Source organism: Balaenoptera ricei, chromosome 10 (genome assembly GCF_028023285.1).
Source record: "Balaenoptera ricei isolate mBalRic1 chromosome 10, mBalRic1.hap2, whole genome shotgun sequence".
In the NCBI taxonomy this organism is placed as follows: Eukaryota; Metazoa; Chordata; class Mammalia; order Artiodactyla; family Balaenopteridae; genus Balaenoptera; species Balaenoptera ricei.
The window spans coordinates 46,064,239-46,083,240 of NC_082648.1; the positions used below are offsets into that span (position 1 = coordinate 46,064,239).

At 47.3% G+C, this 19,002-nt stretch overlaps 1 protein-coding gene across 1 annotated transcript in view; it reads left to right on the forward strand.

Moving 5' to 3' along the window:
- The window catches only part of NCKAP1L (NCK associated protein 1 like), a 41,178-nt gene extending 22,408 nt beyond the window's left edge, over window positions 1-18,770 (forward strand). The window contains exons 21-31 of the mRNA XM_059934635.1: window positions 2,143-2,361; window positions 3,882-4,012; window positions 6,388-6,485; window positions 6,618-6,711; window positions 6,863-6,945; window positions 7,241-7,321; window positions 10,722-10,815; window positions 11,725-11,841; window positions 12,491-12,600; window positions 14,475-14,564; window positions 18,483-18,770. Coding sequence (XP_059790618.1) covers window positions 2,143-2,361; window positions 3,882-4,012; window positions 6,388-6,485; window positions 6,618-6,711; window positions 6,863-6,945; window positions 7,241-7,321; window positions 10,722-10,815; window positions 11,725-11,841; window positions 12,491-12,600; window positions 14,475-14,564; window positions 18,483-18,614 — 1,249 coding nt within the window. The 3' untranslated portion in view covers window positions 18,615-18,770. The remainder of the gene's footprint in view (window positions 1-2,142; window positions 2,362-3,881; window positions 4,013-6,387; window positions 6,486-6,617; window positions 6,712-6,862; window positions 6,946-7,240; window positions 7,322-10,721; window positions 10,816-11,724; window positions 11,842-12,490; window positions 12,601-14,474; window positions 14,565-18,482) is intronic.
- The last annotated feature ends 232 nt before the right edge of the window (window positions 18,771-19,002 follow it).

Genomic DNA, 19,002 nt, shown 5'->3' on the forward strand with positions numbered 1-19,002 from the left:
GAATTAAAGATAATAATGAGTGACATATATAGGCCTCAACAAAATAAATTCCCTTCCCTCCACTTTGCCTCTCATTCTGTTGCTCCCTGAAGCTGCAGGAACAGTCCTTATATTGAAATTGGGCACTATAGTAGGCAAATTAGGGGAGTGAGGGGAAAAATTTTTTATGAATAATCTCCTAGTCTTCTGTGTTTCATTTTGCAATACGTAGTATATTTATTCATTCACTTAACAAGTATTTATTGAACATCTATTGTGTGTCATCAGTGTTCTCGAAGCTGTTAATACAGCAGTATACAAAAGAAATAAAGATTCCTGGCCACATAAAGCTTACCTTCTAGCGGGAGAGACAAGCAAAATAAGAACGTAGGATATATAGTAGATTAGAAAATAAGTGCTAAGCAGAAAGTTAAAGCAGAAAAAAGAGATGGGAAGTGTGTAGCGGTGGTGGTGGTGAAATTATACATAGGGTGGCCAGGGAAGGCCTGCTTGAGAAAGTGACATTTGAGTGAACTCCTGAAGGAATTGAGGAAGCCAAGTGGGTGACTATCTGGGGAAAGGACATTCTGGGCGGAGGAAACAGCAAGTGTGAAGGCTCTGAGGTGGGAACATGCCTGGTATGTTCAGGGAACAAGGAGGAGACCAGTGTGAGCCCGGGGGAGACTGGTAGGACGTGAGGTCAGAGAGGCTGGAGGAGTGGCAGACTGACTGTTCAGGTGGCTCTATGCCATTGTAAGGATTTTGGCTTTGATTCTGAGTGAGACAGGGAACCTAGGCAGGGTTTGAGCAGAGCAGGAACATGATTTCACTCAACATTTCAGTAGGTTCACTCTGTCTGCACTAGGGGGGCCAAGGACAGGAGTAGGGAGAACAGTTAGGAGTCTGTGCCTTGACTGTCGGAGATGCAGGCTAATTTTTCAATTAGTTTTTTGCTTGGGTGACAGTAAAATTAGTTTGTTTTCATTCCGTACACTTTAGCTATATGGAAGGAAGTGTCTCAGGTGCATATAAAATGTCAAGAAGATGACAATTTGATAATCATCCATGCGTAAACCTTCAGAAGCTGGCAATGGTTTCTAGACCCTGGAGCAGCATGTCACTGGCATCATTATTCCTAAAGCCTGGAAGTTGGCCTAAAGGTTTGGCCTCAATGAAAACTCTAAAATAGATTAGGCTTGCCTCCCGTCTGTCCCTTCCGTAGTATTTTTCCTCAAGTGGTACCTCTTCTCTTTTCCTTTTCATCTGGGGAGTAGGCCCTCCTGTTCCCTTCCCCTCCCCTGCCATAAACAGTTTTCCAAAAACACAGAACAAACAAAATCTCCCAAACATCTATGGCTTTAGGGAGAACCTGATGGACTCTTTCATACTGATGTGCAGATGACTGACAAAAGTTGTGTTGGCAAAGTCTAATGTCCCTCTTTCCCCTACTGTTTACATTTTAACAAGGAAGAAAGCCTCAGGCAGAGGACTGACTCTAATTGTGAATTCTCAGGTTCCTGGGGAAGGTATTTTGGAAGGGGCTGGGAGTCCAGTGAGGAAGGGTGTTCCTGGTGTGCCCCTAAAATAATACAGTGTGGACAGTTATTCTGCCTTCTCTAAGGTTGGCTATAGATGTGTGCCAGCCAAGTGTACTCTCTCTCCACCTGGCATCCTGTGGCCACTTGGGATTGCACTGCACTTCTAAGGATTTCTGGGTGTGGTTTTCTATTTCTGACAGTGATTGGAACTAATTTTTTCCGAGGAGAAAAGACAAATGCTGGCCCTGAGAATGCAGGAGGTTGTAAGCAAGCATGTACAGTTAGATGGCATTTGGGAGCCCAGGTCTTTTACCACCTGATTTAATTTCTCCGTTGGAGGCAGAAGAGCATGGTGATTGAGAATCAAATGTTATTGGATTCAGGTCCCAGCTCTGCCACTTGCCAGCTGTGTGGTCTTCACAGATGGCAAGTGGCTTACTGTGTCTCAGTTTCTTCATCCGTAAAATGGGGATAATAATTGTACCTACCTTATTGGGTTGCCGTGAGATTTACATGAGATAATGCGTGTAGTTAAATCATAGTACAGCACCCAGAACACAGTATAAATGTGATAACTGTTACTATGTTTGTCATTATGATTGTGATTATGGTTTTTGTCACCTAGAGCCATTGTGTGGCTGGCTGGCTACAATGCCACAACCCAGGAGATCGCCAGGCCTTCTGAGCTCTTGGCAGGAGTCAAAGCGTACGTCGGTTTCATAAAGTCACTGGCCCAGTTTTTGGGTGCAGATGTGTCCAGAGTCATCCGCAACGCCCTCCTGCAGCAGACGCAACCACTGGACTCATGTGGGGAACAGACTATCACCACTCTCTACACAAATTGGTCAGTGTTGCTTATCCTCTCTCACTGCCTTACTTCTTTGTTAGCACTTTTTCCTTTATGCAGTAGGACCTCGGGACCAGGCATTTTAGCTCCTAGGGTCATAGACCCCCAAACAGAAGCTTGTTTCTGCCCAAGGACTGAAGCTGTAAGCTGGGGCAAACTCAGATCCCCTCTGTCCACCATGAGGTCTCTTTCTAAGCTTCCATGTAACATCCATTGATCTACTCTGTAGCAATTTGACCCTTTTCCTCTTAATCTGCTGTTCTTAACCTTCCTTTTCTGGATTCTTACTGTTTTCATTTCAAGTGATCTCTCTTCCTCTTTCTGAAGTTCTCTTATTTCTCTCTTTGTCCAGTTTCTCCCCCTGGAGACCATTCTGTCTCACACCATCTCTCCGGAGCACTGTCTCCTTACCTGCTCCTTACCTCCCGACATGACCGTGTCACGTCTAGTAGATTGTTCTTCATAGCGAAAGGGGCCTCCTCCCCCAGACTGGAGGAGACAGGGGTCAGCAGTATTTCCTTTGAGGGTTAAGGATGGAGAGGAGCTGGATTCCTACCTCCCTAAGCCACTGGGTGGCGTTCTTAATCCAGTATCAGCTCGGCAGGAGCCCGGCTGCAAAGAACCCCCTGAGGAGGGGGAAAGACTGAGACAAGGTTTACAATAAAATGCCAACAGGGGCCTGGCAGGTAAGGTAAATGGGTGTTGTGGGCTAGGTGGGGACTTTGAATAGCTGGAGAGGGCATGCCCCTCTAAAAGGCGGCAGCCGCCACTTAGCTCCATCTGATCGTTGCCCCACTAAATCCTTATTTTAATGTAAAATCTCTCAGTTTCCAAAATTTGACAACTAATTCAAATTAAAAGGAAAAACCCTCACGTTTGAGTGCTGGTTTTGACCTACCCCTGGTTAGCTTGTGACTTCTGTAAGACCTAGGCCCGGAGCTAGTGCCTGGGTAAGTGGCAGGCGTTGCCACGCCCTCTGCTGACACTGGCTGGAGGCCTTCTCAGCTTGCCCAGAGGTCAGGAGGGCATATTTGGAGACTGGATGACAAGTGTTCACAGGGCCTCTCTCTGTCCAGGAGGTTTGACTTGAGACCTGCTTCCAGGGTCCTAGGCCCTTAGTCCAACACTCTCGTTGGAGAGGTTGAGGCTAAGTATATTTCAGAGGAGCCCAATTAGTAGGAATTTTTTGTCTTGTCAGCTTAGGCTTGTCTCACCTGACAGAGGAAGGCCAAGGGTGAGGGGTGTGCAGTAGCTGGAAAAGGTGGTAGGGCGTGCACACCATTACGTCTGACAGCACAGCCAAATGCCCTGCAGATTAGAGGCAAAGCGGAACCACGCTACTGCCAGTTGTTTCTGAGCCAACAGCTTGGGGTGTTAATTAGAGTGTGGTACTGTCTTCTTTGAGTCTCTTCTCCCCACCCCAGCCTTGGGTGGAGTTTCTCTTCCTGAGCCCAGTGGTGGTGGTAGGGAGAAAGGATTGAACACTAATCTTCTGTGCTTTCTTGTGAACCTTGTAGGTACCTAGAAAGTCTGCTTAGACAGGCGAGCAGTGGGACCATTATCCTCTCACCAGCCATGCAGGCCTTCATCAGCCTCCCCAGAGAAGGGGAGCAGAACTTCAGCGCAGAGGAGTTCTCTGACATCTCTGGTGAGCCCAGAGCCTGGTCTCCTGTCAGGGAGCCGAACCTTTCCCCTCAATACAATATCTTAACCTATGGATCCCATCTAAATTCTCCTACCTTCCCAGAGGCTCATTCTGTACTCTCCTAGATCTCTGCTAGATTCTACCTTAGGGACAGTAAAAAGAGATTTCAAGTGAGACCCAGAATTGAGGAGTGGCTTGGGGGTTGAAGGTGGAGAGGGAGGATGAGGGGAGTTAGGAGCTAGGCAGGGGCACTCAAGTCACTGAAAGGATTTAGTCTTCGAAGGGTAGTAAATGGTTATTTTCCATTTCCACAAAGAGTAAAGAGTAGGACATATAATGAGGGGTAAAGGATAAATGTAAGGAGGACATTCTGATGTTTGGAATTACTAAACAGTGGTCTGACGTCATGGCATCTTCTCCCTGAGGGATAAGTTTTAGAGCCTTAGCTAGTGCTTGGATTGCTGATGTTTAATAATGATGATGAGATAATGGATGACATTTAGTGTGGGCTTGGTTCTAAATGTTCACATGTATTTAACTCCTTTACTCCTCACAGCAGCCTTGAGGTAGGTACTCTTATTACCCCCATTTTACAGATGAGGACACTGAGACACAGAGAGGTTAAGGAGCTTGATTAAGGTCATACATCATTCATAGATAGTAGAACTGGGATTTCAACTCAAGGCAGTCAAATTCCAGAACCTGGGTGCTTAGTCACTCTGTCACGCTGCTTCCCAGTGTATAGAAGTGCTTTTGTGTCTCAAGGCAGGCAGATGAGTGTGTCGTGAATGAGTTGGGAAGTTATCCTCTTTTTAAAGAGGGCTTGAAGCCATGCAGATCCTTTTTAATAGATTTGTTTTACTGACTGACTGATTCATGAACTATGCCACTGCTTCCTGCTTCCTCTCACCTCCGTATAAATCATGGACCCCGCGTGGTATCTGAGACAGGTAGGAGATGTTTCAATGACCCTGCCCTCCCCATTCTTCCCCTTCCTTGGGGGGTGTTATGAAAGTCAGAGTATACAGTTCTGTTTTCCAGCTCTGCCTTCTTCTTACCCTCATACTGACTCCATCAGTGAGCTGACCCTACCCTTTACCTGCTGGAGGCTTCAGATGTCCCCTTCTTATCAACTCCTCCCACAGACTGTAGGCAGCATCTAAAATCAGCTTTAGGTCTCGCTGACAACTGACGAGCAGCAGGAGGTAATGCTGATTCCCCCTTTTACCACCCCCACCCCAATTTCCCTGGGTTACCATGGTGATGGGGCAATGCTGCTGCAAAAATAGATAGATGGATAGAGAAGGATGCCCTAGGGTTATAGCCTAGAGAGGACTAGAGTAAGGAGAGTTGGCCGATCCAAATCAGTAGATCAGTGTGTCTTCTCTCCAGAGAAGGCAGTTCAGCCCCTCTGCCTCTCTGTCAGCCATTTTAGAATTATCTAAGTTGGCCAGTTAGGAAATCCTTTTCTAGTTCTCAGCTCAGTTGTTCCTATCGTAAATAGGTGACTCTAAAAATGTTTAGTATTTATTCCACATGAGGCTCTGTGTCAGCTGCTGTGACCAGTTCCACTTCCTTTGTCAATGGTAGAGGTGGAGATCAACTGGTCCTGCCTTTAAACACTTGAGTGTGGAGCCTTGATTTCCTTTTCCCTCTGAACTCTTGTTAACTATGTTAAGCTCACCTTTCCTCTACTGGTCTCTTGTTACTTCTGGTCTTTATGGTTTTCTCTGCTGGGACCGCCCATAGCCAAAGATCATAGCTGGAGCTCTTCCCTGTCTGAATTTGTCACTAGTGTTTCTAACGTGGGATTTCCTCAGCCAGGTTTTATTTAATTCACAAAGGGCCAGAAGCAGGCTGGGTAGGGAGGGATAAGGTAATGGGGCAGACTTGAGGGAAGAAGAATTTAGGGGAAAAGACAGCTGGGAGTCTGGGGATGTGTACTGATTATGCTATCATATCAACTCTGTGAGGTATTCAGAGTGGATATTAATTTCTTCATTTTACAGAGAAGTGAATTGAGGCTCAGAGAGGGGCTTAACATCTGATAAAGTTAGTGCAGCTAGTGCAGCAAGAGTAAAGCCCAGGTGCCATGTAAAGGGACTGGGAAAGTCTAGATTCTTATAGGAATGAAAAGTAAATAGTTATCATTTGTGGTACGTCATGGCATGAGTACCAGTGGGGAGAGGGTAAGTTGTCCCACAGGCAGGCCAGACCTGTCACCTGAATACAGGATTTCAGGCTACGTTTGCTCTCCAACTTCCCACTTCCTTTCCTTGCTGAAAAACACTTAAGGTGTTCACGTTACCCTATAGCTATTGTGCAAAAGCACCAGTGTCCTCTGAGTCCCACCTGGGACCTCTGTGACTCTATTCCAGAGTTGCGGGCTTTGGCTGAACTCCTGGGCCCCTATGGCATGAAGTTCCTGAGTGAAAACCTGATGTGGCATGTGACCTCTCAGATTGTGGAGCTGAAGGTACTGTGGAAGCAAGTCCCCGGGAAGAAGGTCCAGCCCCTGGGGGAAGAAGGGTAGGGGTAGGAGACCGGGGGGAAGATGTACCATGGGTCTCATCTTTTCGTGCTTAATGGCTCTGTGTCCTGGCTGCAGAAGCTGGTGGTGGAAAACATGGATGTACTTGTTCAGATCAGATCCAACTTTAGCAAGGCAGACTTGATGGCTTCTCTGCTTCCCCAGCTGATGGGTGAGCACGTCTCCTAAAGGGAGAAGGAACTGTGGGAAAAGCATTGTGGATGACGGGTTTTGGGGGCTCTGGGGCCTAGGCTGGGTCTGAAGAAGCAAAACCGTTGCCATTCTCCTAAGTTCTCTTCTTGAACGCTCTTCTTTCTCCTCAGGGGCTGATAATGTGCTGAAGCGTATGACCATCATTGGAGTTATCCTCAGTTTTAGGGCCATGGCCCAAGAGGGACTTCGGGAGGTGAGCTGGGGGAGAGGGGGCTGCCACAGGATAAAGCCTTGGGTAGGGCTTGTGTGAGAAGTTGTGGAAAGGGTTGGTGAGCATTGAGGAGAACGGAGCTTAATTCGGTAGAGGTCCTGGAAGTTCTTTGAGGCTAGATGAGCTGAAGAAACCTAGACGCATGAGGAGAGAAGTAGCATGGGAAGCTGGCTAAGTTCTTATCTAAGCTGAGGCCCTTTTTTTGTTTCTTTGTTTCCACCTGTTTGAAGGCACCGGCCACTGTCCCTTGGACTCATTTGTACTCTCTTTCCTCCAGGTTTTCTCCTTCCACTGCCCATTTCTTATGGGTCCCATTGAGTGCCTGAAGGAGTTTGTCACCCCAGACACAGATATCAAGGTATGGGAGAGTGCAAAGTGGAATCTAATTAGGAGATTTTTGTTGTTGAAAAAGGATGGAGCTAGGATCTTGTAAGGGAGAGAGGGCTCTGAAGAATACTGCAGGGAGAAGAGCCAGAATTTGAATAGAAACACGTTGGGGAAGATTTTGTGGAGGGAGGGGCGTGGGTCAGACGAGAGGGTGCACAGCTGGGGAGCCCAGGGGAGATCCTGCGGGGGCTAGGGAAACGTTACTGGAGGGAGAGGAGTAAGGTCTAGGATAGTTCGTACAGCTTTTCTCCTAAGATGTGCAAATTAGATACCCAACTATATGCAGACAAGTCCCCTCTTTAGTCAGGAGCCTGGGTACTTTTTGTAAAATTTGTTTCTTCCATTCCTACCCACCCTGCCTGCCCTCAGATTTTCCTTTCTTTTTCTGGCCTTTTCTTCCTCCTAGTTCTGAAACTTTCTGGTTCCTCTGTGCGTGTGTCACCTGCCTTGGGCCTCATTTCCTCTAGAGATGGGGAAAGGCGGAGGGGACTCTGTAAGCACCCTAGTTAAACATCCATTCCCCCTCCCCCACCTCACGTCAGCTTGCCTTTTGAATCACCTAGAACAAACAAGTATGTTTTGCAGGAAATACAGCTGAAGGCTGGGAACAAGGACCTTCAAATGCACAGGGCAGGGCACTTCTCTTATAATGGATTCCGTTAACGGAGGGAGGTCTGTGAGAAGAGGAAACTGGTTAACAGGAAGTAGTCAGAAAAAAAAAAGAAAACTTAGAAAAAAAAACTTCCTTTACCTTGAGGTCAAAAGAGTTGTGAACATTTCCCCTCTCTCTGCCTGAAATCAGATGATGAGGGTCAAGGGGTCACGGGCCCTGAGGGGGTGACGTTTCACTGGGCGGGCTGCTCCTTCAGGCCAGGTCTTTGGTGTCATGGTGAGCCTGGGGTTCGGGCAGCTGTTGGTGGCAGGGCTGAACGCTCTGGCCTGTCAGGAGTGTGTCTAGCTGGCATCTTCCAAGCAGCTCCGAGCTTTAGGCTCTGCCTGCCTGGGAGAATAAGCAGGTCGGGTGGCGCGGGCGATGGCCTGTCCGTCAGAGATTCTGTTACTGCCTCAGGGGGGTGAGAAGATTAGGAGAAGAGAACAGAAGCTCCTCCAATGATCACTTTCTTCCTCCAGAAGACCACAGGTCATGGACCAGGTCCTTGATCTCCTAAGTCATGGGTGCCACAAGCAGGGTTATTTAGTTAGTAGGGAATTTAAATAAAGGGCAGAGCAGGATGTGGCTGAGGTTAACTTCCTGTGTCCAGCACCACAGGCAGTGTGTTTATTGTTATGTCTGTGGGGTTCTTTGCATAAGATACTCTACTTAGTTATCTACTGTTGAAACAGTTATCCTTGTTCTCTCAGAACATTTTCAAGTCCTTTTTTTTTTTTTTTAACCTCAAAAGGGGTCTGAGTACTTTGTGGGTGGGTGGGTGGGTGTTTGGGGCTACATCTTGGGAACCTGATTCTAAGTACAGTGAGGGATTCAGGAATCAATCAATCAGTATTAACTGAATGCCTTCTATGTGCTTAGCATTGTGTTAAAACCTAGAGAGGATAAAAGAAATGCAGAGTTCCTGGCTTTGAGAGAAAGGAAGTAGAGCGAAAGGGATAATAGTTATTAGTCTCTTGGTGACTCTGTGAGTCACTAGGGTAGATGCTTTACACATGTGGTCTAATTTAATCTTCACAGCAACTCTGTGAGGTAGGTATCATTATCCCACTTTTACAGATGAGAAAATGGAGGCTCGAAGAAGTTAAGTAACTTTTAGCCAAGGTCACACATTTAATAAGTGGTGGTGCTAGGATTTGAACCCAGATCTTCTCACTCCAAAGGCTTTTTCTCCCCTCTCTATTCCATGAGGTTAAAAAAAAAAAATTGTAATCTATTTGATGAGATAAGCCATACGTCTCACCTCCAATCTGAAAAGAAAACTGATGATACCAAGTGCTGCGTGTGATCACTGCGAAGTAAGCGGTGCCAGGTTAAGGAGGGAGAGATGAGCTTGGGCTGAAGTCAACAGGGAGGGCTCCATAGAGAATATGGGATTTGAGTTAGGCCTCAAGTGTGGGTGTCACTTAGATATAAGTAGAGGAGAGGTAAATAGGAAAAACTCTAGACTTTTTTCCTTCCTATGCAGGGAAAAACCCAGTTCTTACCTGTGTGTTTCTCTCCTGCGAGTCTTCTTTCCTCTCACACAGAACACTTCACTTCTGACACTTCTGGTCACCAAATGTGTGGAGGTTTTTCCCCCACACCAGTTCTCTGTGACACCAGTTGGGTGTCCTGAAACTTAATTCTGACACTATCTACCTGGAGATAGTGTCAGATCACACAGGTTAAGGGTTCACTCCCACAAGTCTGCACCTACTCCCCGCTTCAGAAGCCAGTTGCAAACCTAAGTTGTCAGCTGTGCTTCTGACCAACCGGCTGTAGGTCGGAGGTTCCAATATCCCCCTCCTTATTTTCCATTAATTTGCTAGAGTGGCTTACAGAACTCAGGGAAACACATCTACCAGTTTATTAAAGGATGTGATAAAGGATATAAGATAAACAGCCAGATGGAGAGATACATGGGGCGAGGTCTGGGAGGATCCTGAGGGCAGGAGCGTCTGTCCCCGTGGAGTTGGGCTGCATCACCCTCCTGGTCCGTGGATGTGTTCTCAACCTGGAGGCTCTCTGAACCCCGTACTGTTGGGATTTTATGGAGGCTTCCTCGCGTAGGCATGATCAATTATTAACTCCATTTCCAGGCCCGCTCCCCTCTCTGGAGAAGTGGGGGTGTGGTGCGGCTGAAAATTCCCAGCTTCTAACCAAGGTTGGTCTTTCTGGTGACCAGCCGCCATCCAGGAGCTGTTCGGGAGCACACCCAGAGTTGCCGCATAAGAACAAAAAAATGCTCCTGGTGTTTTTATCACTTAGGAAATTATACGGGTTTTAGGAGCCCTGTGTCAGGAACCAGGGGCAGGGACCAATATATATATTTTCTATCATCTCTCAAGAAGAAAGGACACTCTAGAGGAGGGAAGCACATGAACCGAAGCATGCAAGTAAGAAAGTAAGTTGTAGCTTGGAGACAGTGAATAAATTACCCTGGCTGCATTGACTGTAGGAAGCATTTGAGGAAATAAGGTTGAAAAAATAAATTTGTACTGTGGAGAATCTGAATGCCAAGCTAAAGCACTGGATTTTTTTTTTTTTTTTTCCTCTTTCCTGTGTAGGTTAGGGAGATCTATGAAAGGAATACCTAGAAAAGATGATAGGACACCAAAAGTTTAAAATCTGTGATCCAGGAGTCTTGACTGCCTGTAGCTTCTGTCAAGCACTTCTCTCCAGGGGATACCCTCCAGAATGTTGTTTTCTTCTCTACCAGGTGACCCTGAGTGTCTTTGAGCTGGCATCTGCTGCAGGGGTGGGCTGTGACATTGACCCAGCTCTGGTGGCTGCCATTGCCAATCTGAAAACTGGTAAGATTGGGGAAAGGGGGCAACGGAGGGCTTGGGCCCTATTTTGGGGTGGAAAAATGTCAATCTCAAAGAAGCCTTTATTTGGGATTGTGAATTCAGAGGTTATAAAATTGGAGCTAAGGAAAGACTTAAAGCATAGTCTCTAATCCCCAGAAAATACTTCCACAGGCAATTTAGATTTCTAGTCAGATTCTAACCAGTTGATCTGTCAATCAGCTAAAAAGTATTAAGTGAGAGTCTGGTACTCAGCAGGTGCTCAAAGGAACTTACAATCTGGTTGGGGAAATAAGAGTCATGCAAATGAAACGATGAGCGAACAATACACAGTAGACGTGAATTCATACTAAGTTGTGTGGTATAGCATCCAAGTTCCCCAGAATGATCTTGTGCTCTCCCCTCCCCTAAAATCACCTTGACACCATGCGCTTCCTCCCCTGGACTCACACTTGTCTCTTATATTTCCATTACACATTTCCTCGGATTAGCACATTCTTACTTGTACACACTCAGAATAGGATGGAATCAGGGGGCTGGTAGTAAGCCCTTTTAAAATTGCCAGACTGGCTCTCCCTCTTCTCTCTCGGTTTTGGTGAGACTCTTTCCTCTCCTTCCTGCCTCTGTACCCCATCAGGCAGCTGACAGAGTGCCCTCAGACTGCGTGTCAGCAGAGCCCTTTGCCAAGAGCTGTGCTCAGTCACCAGGGGAGGCCTCCAGGGCTCAGGCCTCTCGCCATCAGTGGAGGCTAGTACTGTCCCCTGCAGCAGTCATGACTTGCCTATAGTGCTCTGCAAGTAATTTTCACAGATATTTTCTCATGTGATCCTCCTAGTAATTCTGCGAAGTAGGACCCCATGGAAGAAAACTCCTGTTTGCTGACCTTACTCTCTTTTCCTTTTTCCTTCTTTCCAGATACGTCATCCCCTGAGGAAGAATATAAGGTGGCCTGCCTGCTCTTGATCTTTCTTGCCGTTTCCCTCCCCCTCCTTGCCATGGACCCAGCTTCCTTCTATAGCATTGAGAAGGATGGTAAGTAAGGAGTAGGTTTGTTTGTTTGTTTGTTTTAAAATAAATTTATTTATTTATTTATGGCTGTGTTGGGTCTTCGTTTCTGTGCGAGGGCTTTCTCTTGTTGCGGCGAGCGGGGGCCACTCTTCATCGCGGTGCGCGGGCCTCTCACTGTCGCGGCCTCTCCCGTTGCGGAGCACAGGCTCCAGACGCGCAGGCTCAGTAGTTGTGGCTCACGGGCCCAGTTGCTCCACGGCATGTGGGATCTTCCCAGACCAGGGCTCGAACCCGTGTGCCCTGCATTGGCAGGCAGATTCTCAACCACTGCGCCACCAGGGAAGCCCAGGAGTAGGTTTGAGGGACCAGTGCAGTTTAGGTTAGTGTCCTGGGGTCGGGAGATGAGACGGAGACATTTATCTGGAAAACACAGACTTCTGACTCAGATGTAAAGTTCTGTTTCAAAAAGCACTCGAGAATGAACTATCCCTAAAATTCAATTCCAGTGAAATTACATAGGAATATCCTTCTCCTAATCCTCAAATGCCTTCCAGTCCTTTTGGTGTCAAATAGGGATGGCCCAGCCTGAAAAAACGAGAAGTTACCAGCTGGGGTCGCCTGGGGTGGCTCACTTTCCTTTCCTTTCTCTCCCTCTTTGTCAATAATAACCTAGGTTACAGCAACAATATTCACTGCTTGACCAAAGCCATCATCCAGGTGTCTGCTGCCCTCTTCACCCTCTACAACAAGAACATTGAAACTCACCTCAAGGAATTTCTGGTGGTGAGTGGATATACGTTATAAGGAATGGACGATTGCAAAGTCTGGTGGGAACTGGTTTGACTTAAATCCATAGACAGTTATTGTTGAGCAGGCCTTGGAGCCTAACCTCCCATCCTATTCATTAAGTAGTGAGAGGCCACTTTGTGAAAGGCAGGGGTTTCTTCTAGATTCTCTAACAGCTGGTATTTCAGCCTCTGCCCAAATACTTGGAAGGAGCATTGGACTAAGAGTTAGCAAACCTGAGTTCTAGTTTTGGATCTGCCACTAAGCAGTTGTGTGATCTCTGAAGACCCAAACTTTTGGGGCCTCAGTTTTCCCATTTATTAAATAGAAAGATTAAACTGAATCCATGATTCACTACCTTGGTGTGCATTACATTATCCTGAGGAATTTGTTAAAATACAGATTTCTGATCCTTACACCAGACCTACTGAATTAGAATATTCTAGGGTGAGTCCAGGCCTCTGTTTTTAACAAGGTCTCCAGGAGACCAGATGCACAGTGAAGTTGGAGAGACGCTGAGTTTTATAATCTATAAGGCCCTTTTCAACTCTAATACTGATAAAAAGTCAAGCTTTTTTCAAATTCTCAAACTTCATTGTAAGTCAGAATCACCTGGAGAATTTCTGATTCAGTAGATTAGAGGTGGGGCTGGAAAATTTGCATTTTCAACAAGTTCCCGGGTAATGTTGGTGCTGCCCATCCTGTGATCTTACTTTGAGAATCACTGGTCTAGATTTCTAGGGACTGGAACTTACAATCAAGCAGCTGATTTTACTATAGGTTATGTCCAATTTGTTTGAAAAAAATTGTTAAAATTTTTTTTAGCCAAAGTTTGACTCCCTGTAGCTATCATTATTGATCTAAGTTTTGCCTCTGGAAAATCACAGAATAAGTAATCTCTTTCCTTTGTTCAAAGAGGCCCCAGAGCTTCCCATTCTAAATACTCCATGGAGGAATCCCCTCCATACACTTCTGAAACATGGTCCAGTACCCACTGCCTGCTTGAGCATTCTCAGCAATAGGGAGCTTATTCTTTTGCAAAGCATGGTCCTGATTTAAAAACTAGGTCCTTATCTGTCTCCTTTTAGGAGGAAACAGTAGATCATATGCTCTAGGGAATCACACTCTTGACCTGAGAAGTACATGCCAGGGACTTGGAAGCTTAGTGAGAGGTTCTCTATTTAAACTGGGACAACAGGCACACAAATTGGGCTCTGAGCATCTTGGATAGAAAGAGGATTCATACCAGATCTCTAAGATGGAGTGAGAAGGGAATCACCCGACCCCCCCCGACTCCCCCCCTGCCACCCCTGCCGCCGCCACTTTTCCCCTTTTACCCTCTTTGTTTGCTAAATACAGGTAACCTGGGCCTGGGATGCAATTAGTGACATTTCTTTCTCCCTCTTTGATCTGTTGGGGGCCTGAAGGTGAATGAAGAGGACAGCCATTCGGGAGTTGACAGGAGGAGAATACCAAGAACACTGTGTCTGAATCAGAGGCCCAGCTCTGTCTCTGGTCGGGTGGGGAGTCCGCTGTAAACAGTCTGATGACAGTGGTGTCTGGAGGCCGCCTAGGAAAAGAGATTAATCTCCTGGCATACAGTATTACCTGCCTCTGCTGCAGGTTCTTTCTTCGCCCCTTGCAGCCTCTCCTCCAGCATCCCCAGCAACCTCCTGTTGTCTGCACTGGCTAGTTTAGAGGCAGTGTGCATCTCTGAAACCTGGGGGATTTGCTGCTTGCCCACCCTGAGCCTCCAGGAACATCCCAGCACTTCTTAACTCACCTCCTTGATCTCTTGTTGACTTCTGTAGTCTGAGGCTGTCCTACTCTGACCATAAAAATCTTCTTCCTTACAAATTCTTTCCTTACAGGTAGCTTCCGTCAGCCTCCTGCAGCTGGGCCAGGAGACTGACAAGCTTAAAACCAGAAATCGGGAATCCATTTCTCTGCTCATGCGCTTGGTATGTATCTGGTGTAAGTTGGTCTTAGAGGAAGGGCCAGAAGGAGGTTCCTCTTTAGGGTCCTTGGCTCCCAGCCATTGTTATCACCCAAAAGCATTAACTAAGAACTTAATTCTGCCTGAGGAGGTCTAGGCCTTACGTTCTGGCTAACATTCTAGACTTGTCCTGTAATCCCAAGGTAGTAGAGTCTTCGAGGACTTCTCTGCAGGACAGGGTCTTCCCAGCCCCTAGTTAACTGGGCCCCTTTCCCTGCAGTGTTCTTGAGTCTGACGTGGTGGGGCAACTGTGTCCCTCATCCATAACTATCTGTCCAGTACATGTTTGGTTTTACTTGACCACTTCCTACCGCTCTATTTCTTGTTCTTAAGAGTACCATGAAGAAGGTGCTGAGTAGCACACAGCTGAACTGGGGGAGGGGGATGGGGGCTCAGAGGAGGGATGGGATTTTAGCTGAAAAGCTGTAAGGCAGGGAGCCAGGTGGGCCATGAATCAGACAGCTCCTGCTGTCTCTTCTGTCTTCCCAAGCTGTGGCCTTTCCCCTACTTTGGCAGAAAGTTCTGGGAACTCTGACCCAATTAACTTTTAAAAAATCTTTTCCGCTTGACCCTGTTTCCCTCTTCAACATGCTTACTCTTTTGCTCTAAAGTTTGATTCCCTTGGTTAGTGCTGCACTTAGACGTGGACAGCAGGGGCTCCTGTCTGGGGCCCTGGGTTTAAGTGGCCCCCCTCTGGCCTACAGGGAGAGGACATGCCCACCTGGAGCCTGTGCCCCACCTTGAAGCCCCCACTAAAGATTTCTAGGGCCTCAGAATTCTCTGCTAAGCAGCTCCAGCCCACCTGTAGGGCTTGTGCTGAGCTTCTTCAAGTCCATCCTACTGAGGCAGACTGTGCTCTAGAGCCCACGGAATGTATGGCTGGAGTTTAGATGTGCAGACAGGAAGTTTATGTGTGTATACAGATCCCCCACACTGGGGCTGGGAGGACAAGGGGGCCAGGCTGGAGGCTGATTCCCTCTCTTCCCCCTATTCTGGTGCAGAACTCTGGGGGGTCTAAGAATTCTTAATTCAAACCTGTCTTCCATGAAACTGTAAAGGTACACTCAGCCCTCCATATCCACAGGTTCTCAGCCATGGATTCAACCAACCGTGGATTGAAAATATTTTAAAAAAAATTCCAGGAAGTTCCATAAAGCAAAACTTCAGTTTGCCCACACCAGCAACTATTTAAGCATTTACATTGTATTAGGTATTATAAGTAATCTAGAGATGATTTAAGTATATGGGAAGATATTGTAGGTTATATGCAAGTACTATGCCATTTTATATAAGTAACTTGCGCATCTACAGATTCTGGTATCTGAATCCCCTGAATTAGTTCCAGGGGTGGTCCTAGAACAAATCCCCTGCCAGTACCCCATGAATATTGAAAGACGACTACATATTGCAAAGGTCACAAGGAAGAATAGTTTGTCTGATTTATTTAGTCATATGGTATATGGGCTTCCATTTGTACTCTTGGCCAGGCCGACAAATATTAGGGGCAGGCAAGCCTGGAACTCCCCCTGGGTCTCCTTCTTTAAATACACAGGCATTGAGTGGTATCTGTGTCTCAGTTTCTCCAGCTTGAAAAAGGCCTAGGTTGGGCTGATTAAGGATTATGATGGAGAAGAGAAGAGAATGGACCTGAGGGTGGGGGTGGGATGAGGTGAGGGGTGAGAAGGCACAGGAGGCAAAGGAGGGCAGAGGGAAGGCAAGTGTAGTATGCTAGATAGAGCACAGTCTTCAGAGCAGTGGGACCTAGGGCAAGTTAAGTAACCTTTCCGAGACTGATTCCTCAGCCATGAAAGTGGGCAATTATCTTTATGATAGAGGGGCAAGGATTCATGAGACAGTATGTATAAAAGTGCCTAGTACATAAGAGAGGCTAAATAAATGTTAGTCCCCTCTCTCCGCTGCTTAGTTTAGTTTCTGGATGATTTAGGCACGCCTGTTCATTCCCTTGGGCAGGTTTCACCTCTGTGAGGCTGGAGGTGATGCTGTATTGCCGCTCAGTGCTGTCTCCTCCCTCTGCTTTGAGTCCCCCCTCCCCCCGCCCCAAAGTGTGGGAAGCTGTCTGCCCCTTATGGCATCACAGGCCTGCGGAGTGGCTGGAACAGAGCTAGGACCAGGCACTTTTTGTAGGAGGGAAGAGACAGAGGGCCTAGCTGCTGCAAAGCAATTTAAATGCTAATGGTTCCACAGAGAAATTGGAAGTGTCTGAAGGGAAGGAGCTGTATTCTGAGTTAAGAGGCTACTCAGGTAGCCCCAAATCCTGGGCAGGCACTTCTCTCCGTGGGGTCGTTCTGTCTTGGCTGTCAAGCCTGGACAGTGCCCACCCCCACTATTGTCAGATTGCTCCTGGCTTGGGTGTCACGGGGGAAGGAATGACTCTCTCATAGAATCATGGAATCCTAGATGTCAGAACCAGATCAGATGCTGGCAGTTAATCCAGTCCTCACAATTCATAGGTGAGAGGGAGGCAAAGATGACATCCAAGGTCTCCCCCAGAATATATGGGCAGATCTGGGACTAGAACCCATTTCTTGGCCTTCACTCTAGGGCTGTTTCCACTACCATGAATTTCCTCCAGTTAGGAGCCCTGTGATTTTCTGTGCTTAATAGAGCGGAGATTAGAAGTCTTGGGCAAGTGGATTCTTCTTGAAGCCACCACTCATTTCCCCGTACCCAAGGGTCATGTCCTGGAAAAGAGATCGTATCTCTCTCCTGGCTTAAGGTTTGAAAGTCTTGTGTGTAGCAAGAAATTCTTTCTGTCATCCAGCCCAAGATCAGAGCTACAGTTTTACGGGCAGATTTCCTTTCCTTCAGCCTGTGGTGTCTGCTCTTCTGAGGCTGTTGTGTGTATTGTGTGTGCATGGTTTGAGAACTGCAGTATCTTACAAATTTTAAAACTTGAAAGGGCTTCAAGGAGAGAGACATGTTAGAGTAGAGACGGTAGATTCTCTTCCCTGAGTGAATTTTCAGGACTTGAAACACCAGACATATTGGGAAGGCCCATCTGTGTGAACTGCCAGAGGATATGGGACACTTCTCTCCAGAGTGTGTTTTTAGTCCCACATCCTCTTGGGTGAGGAGAGTACCGAAGGAAAGACACCCTGTTCCTTCCTTAGGGAAGGGGGCCCTCTGGGTGAGGAGAGTACCGAAGGAAAGACACCCTGTTCCTTCCTTAGGGAAGAGGGTCCTCTGGCCCAACGCTAGGCTGTGCTGCTCTTCGCTACTATCCCCCTGCCCCGCTTCCCTCCGTCTTACCCAGGTATCTCCATCTATCATTCCGCTTGGCTCTGCGGGCTGCAGGGATTACCGCAGCACACAGGCTTCTAATTAAACTAATTAATCATGCCTGCTCCTTTATGCAGCATCCTTGCTGTTCCCCAAGCACTGCACTAAGGGAGGGAGGAGACTGAGGCCCAGCACAAGAGGACCCGTGTGGATTCCAGACCCCTCTTTCTTGGCCTGTAGTGGCAACTGTTTCTTTCTCTGCAGAGCTTTGTCGTTAGCTCTTTTATCCATCCTTACCTGCATCTGTGCTGCTCACCCACGTATTTTAGCATCCAGAATGGGAGAGAATGGGAGCTTTTCCGTTGCTAGAGAAGTGATTCTTTCCTGCTTTCTGCTTCTGAGCTCTTTATATAACCCTGAGGAGGGGCACAGAGGCCATTATAATGGAGCTGAAGAGGCCACATTGCTTTCCTAGAGTGGAATGAAGTGTGGGAGGAACGGGGGGGAGAGTGCCTTGGGAACCCCATTCACTTGTAACTCTAAGCACCCCAGAGGGCCCAGGGAACTGAATGAAGAGGAACAGGGTGTCACTGAGGTATGCCCTACCTGGGGTCCTCATCTGTCTTGGCCCTTTCTCTTCCAGGTGGTGGAGGAATCCTCCTTCCTGACCCTGGACATGCTGGAGTCCTGTTTCCCATATGTCCTGCTTCGAAATGCCTATCGGGAGGTATCCCGGGCCTTCCACCTGAACCGAGTGTCGGCCAGTACCCACTGAAGGGCCCCTTGGACATACCTCAGCCCATGCTGCACTGGAAACTGTGGCTATTTTCTCAAAGGGTGGGAATGGGGTGGGGTCACTAGAGAGAGGATCAGCCAGAGTTGGTGAAGAGGAATATGGGGGAACAGCCCAGGGCTGAGATATCATAGAGAAGTGGGGCCCACTGGGGTGGGGAGTGGAGGATTTTTTAATGGAAAAAAGTTAGGGGATTGGGGCCACGGGTATGAATTTTTACAATGAAAAAATCTTGACACACAAGTATGTTTTCTGTCTTCTGGGGACTAGAGCTTGAGCTCTGACTGGCATGGGTCTCTTCGACCTTCATCACTATTATAGGATAAGCTGGCAGGCAGAGATGATCAATCATCATATTAAACCATAATGA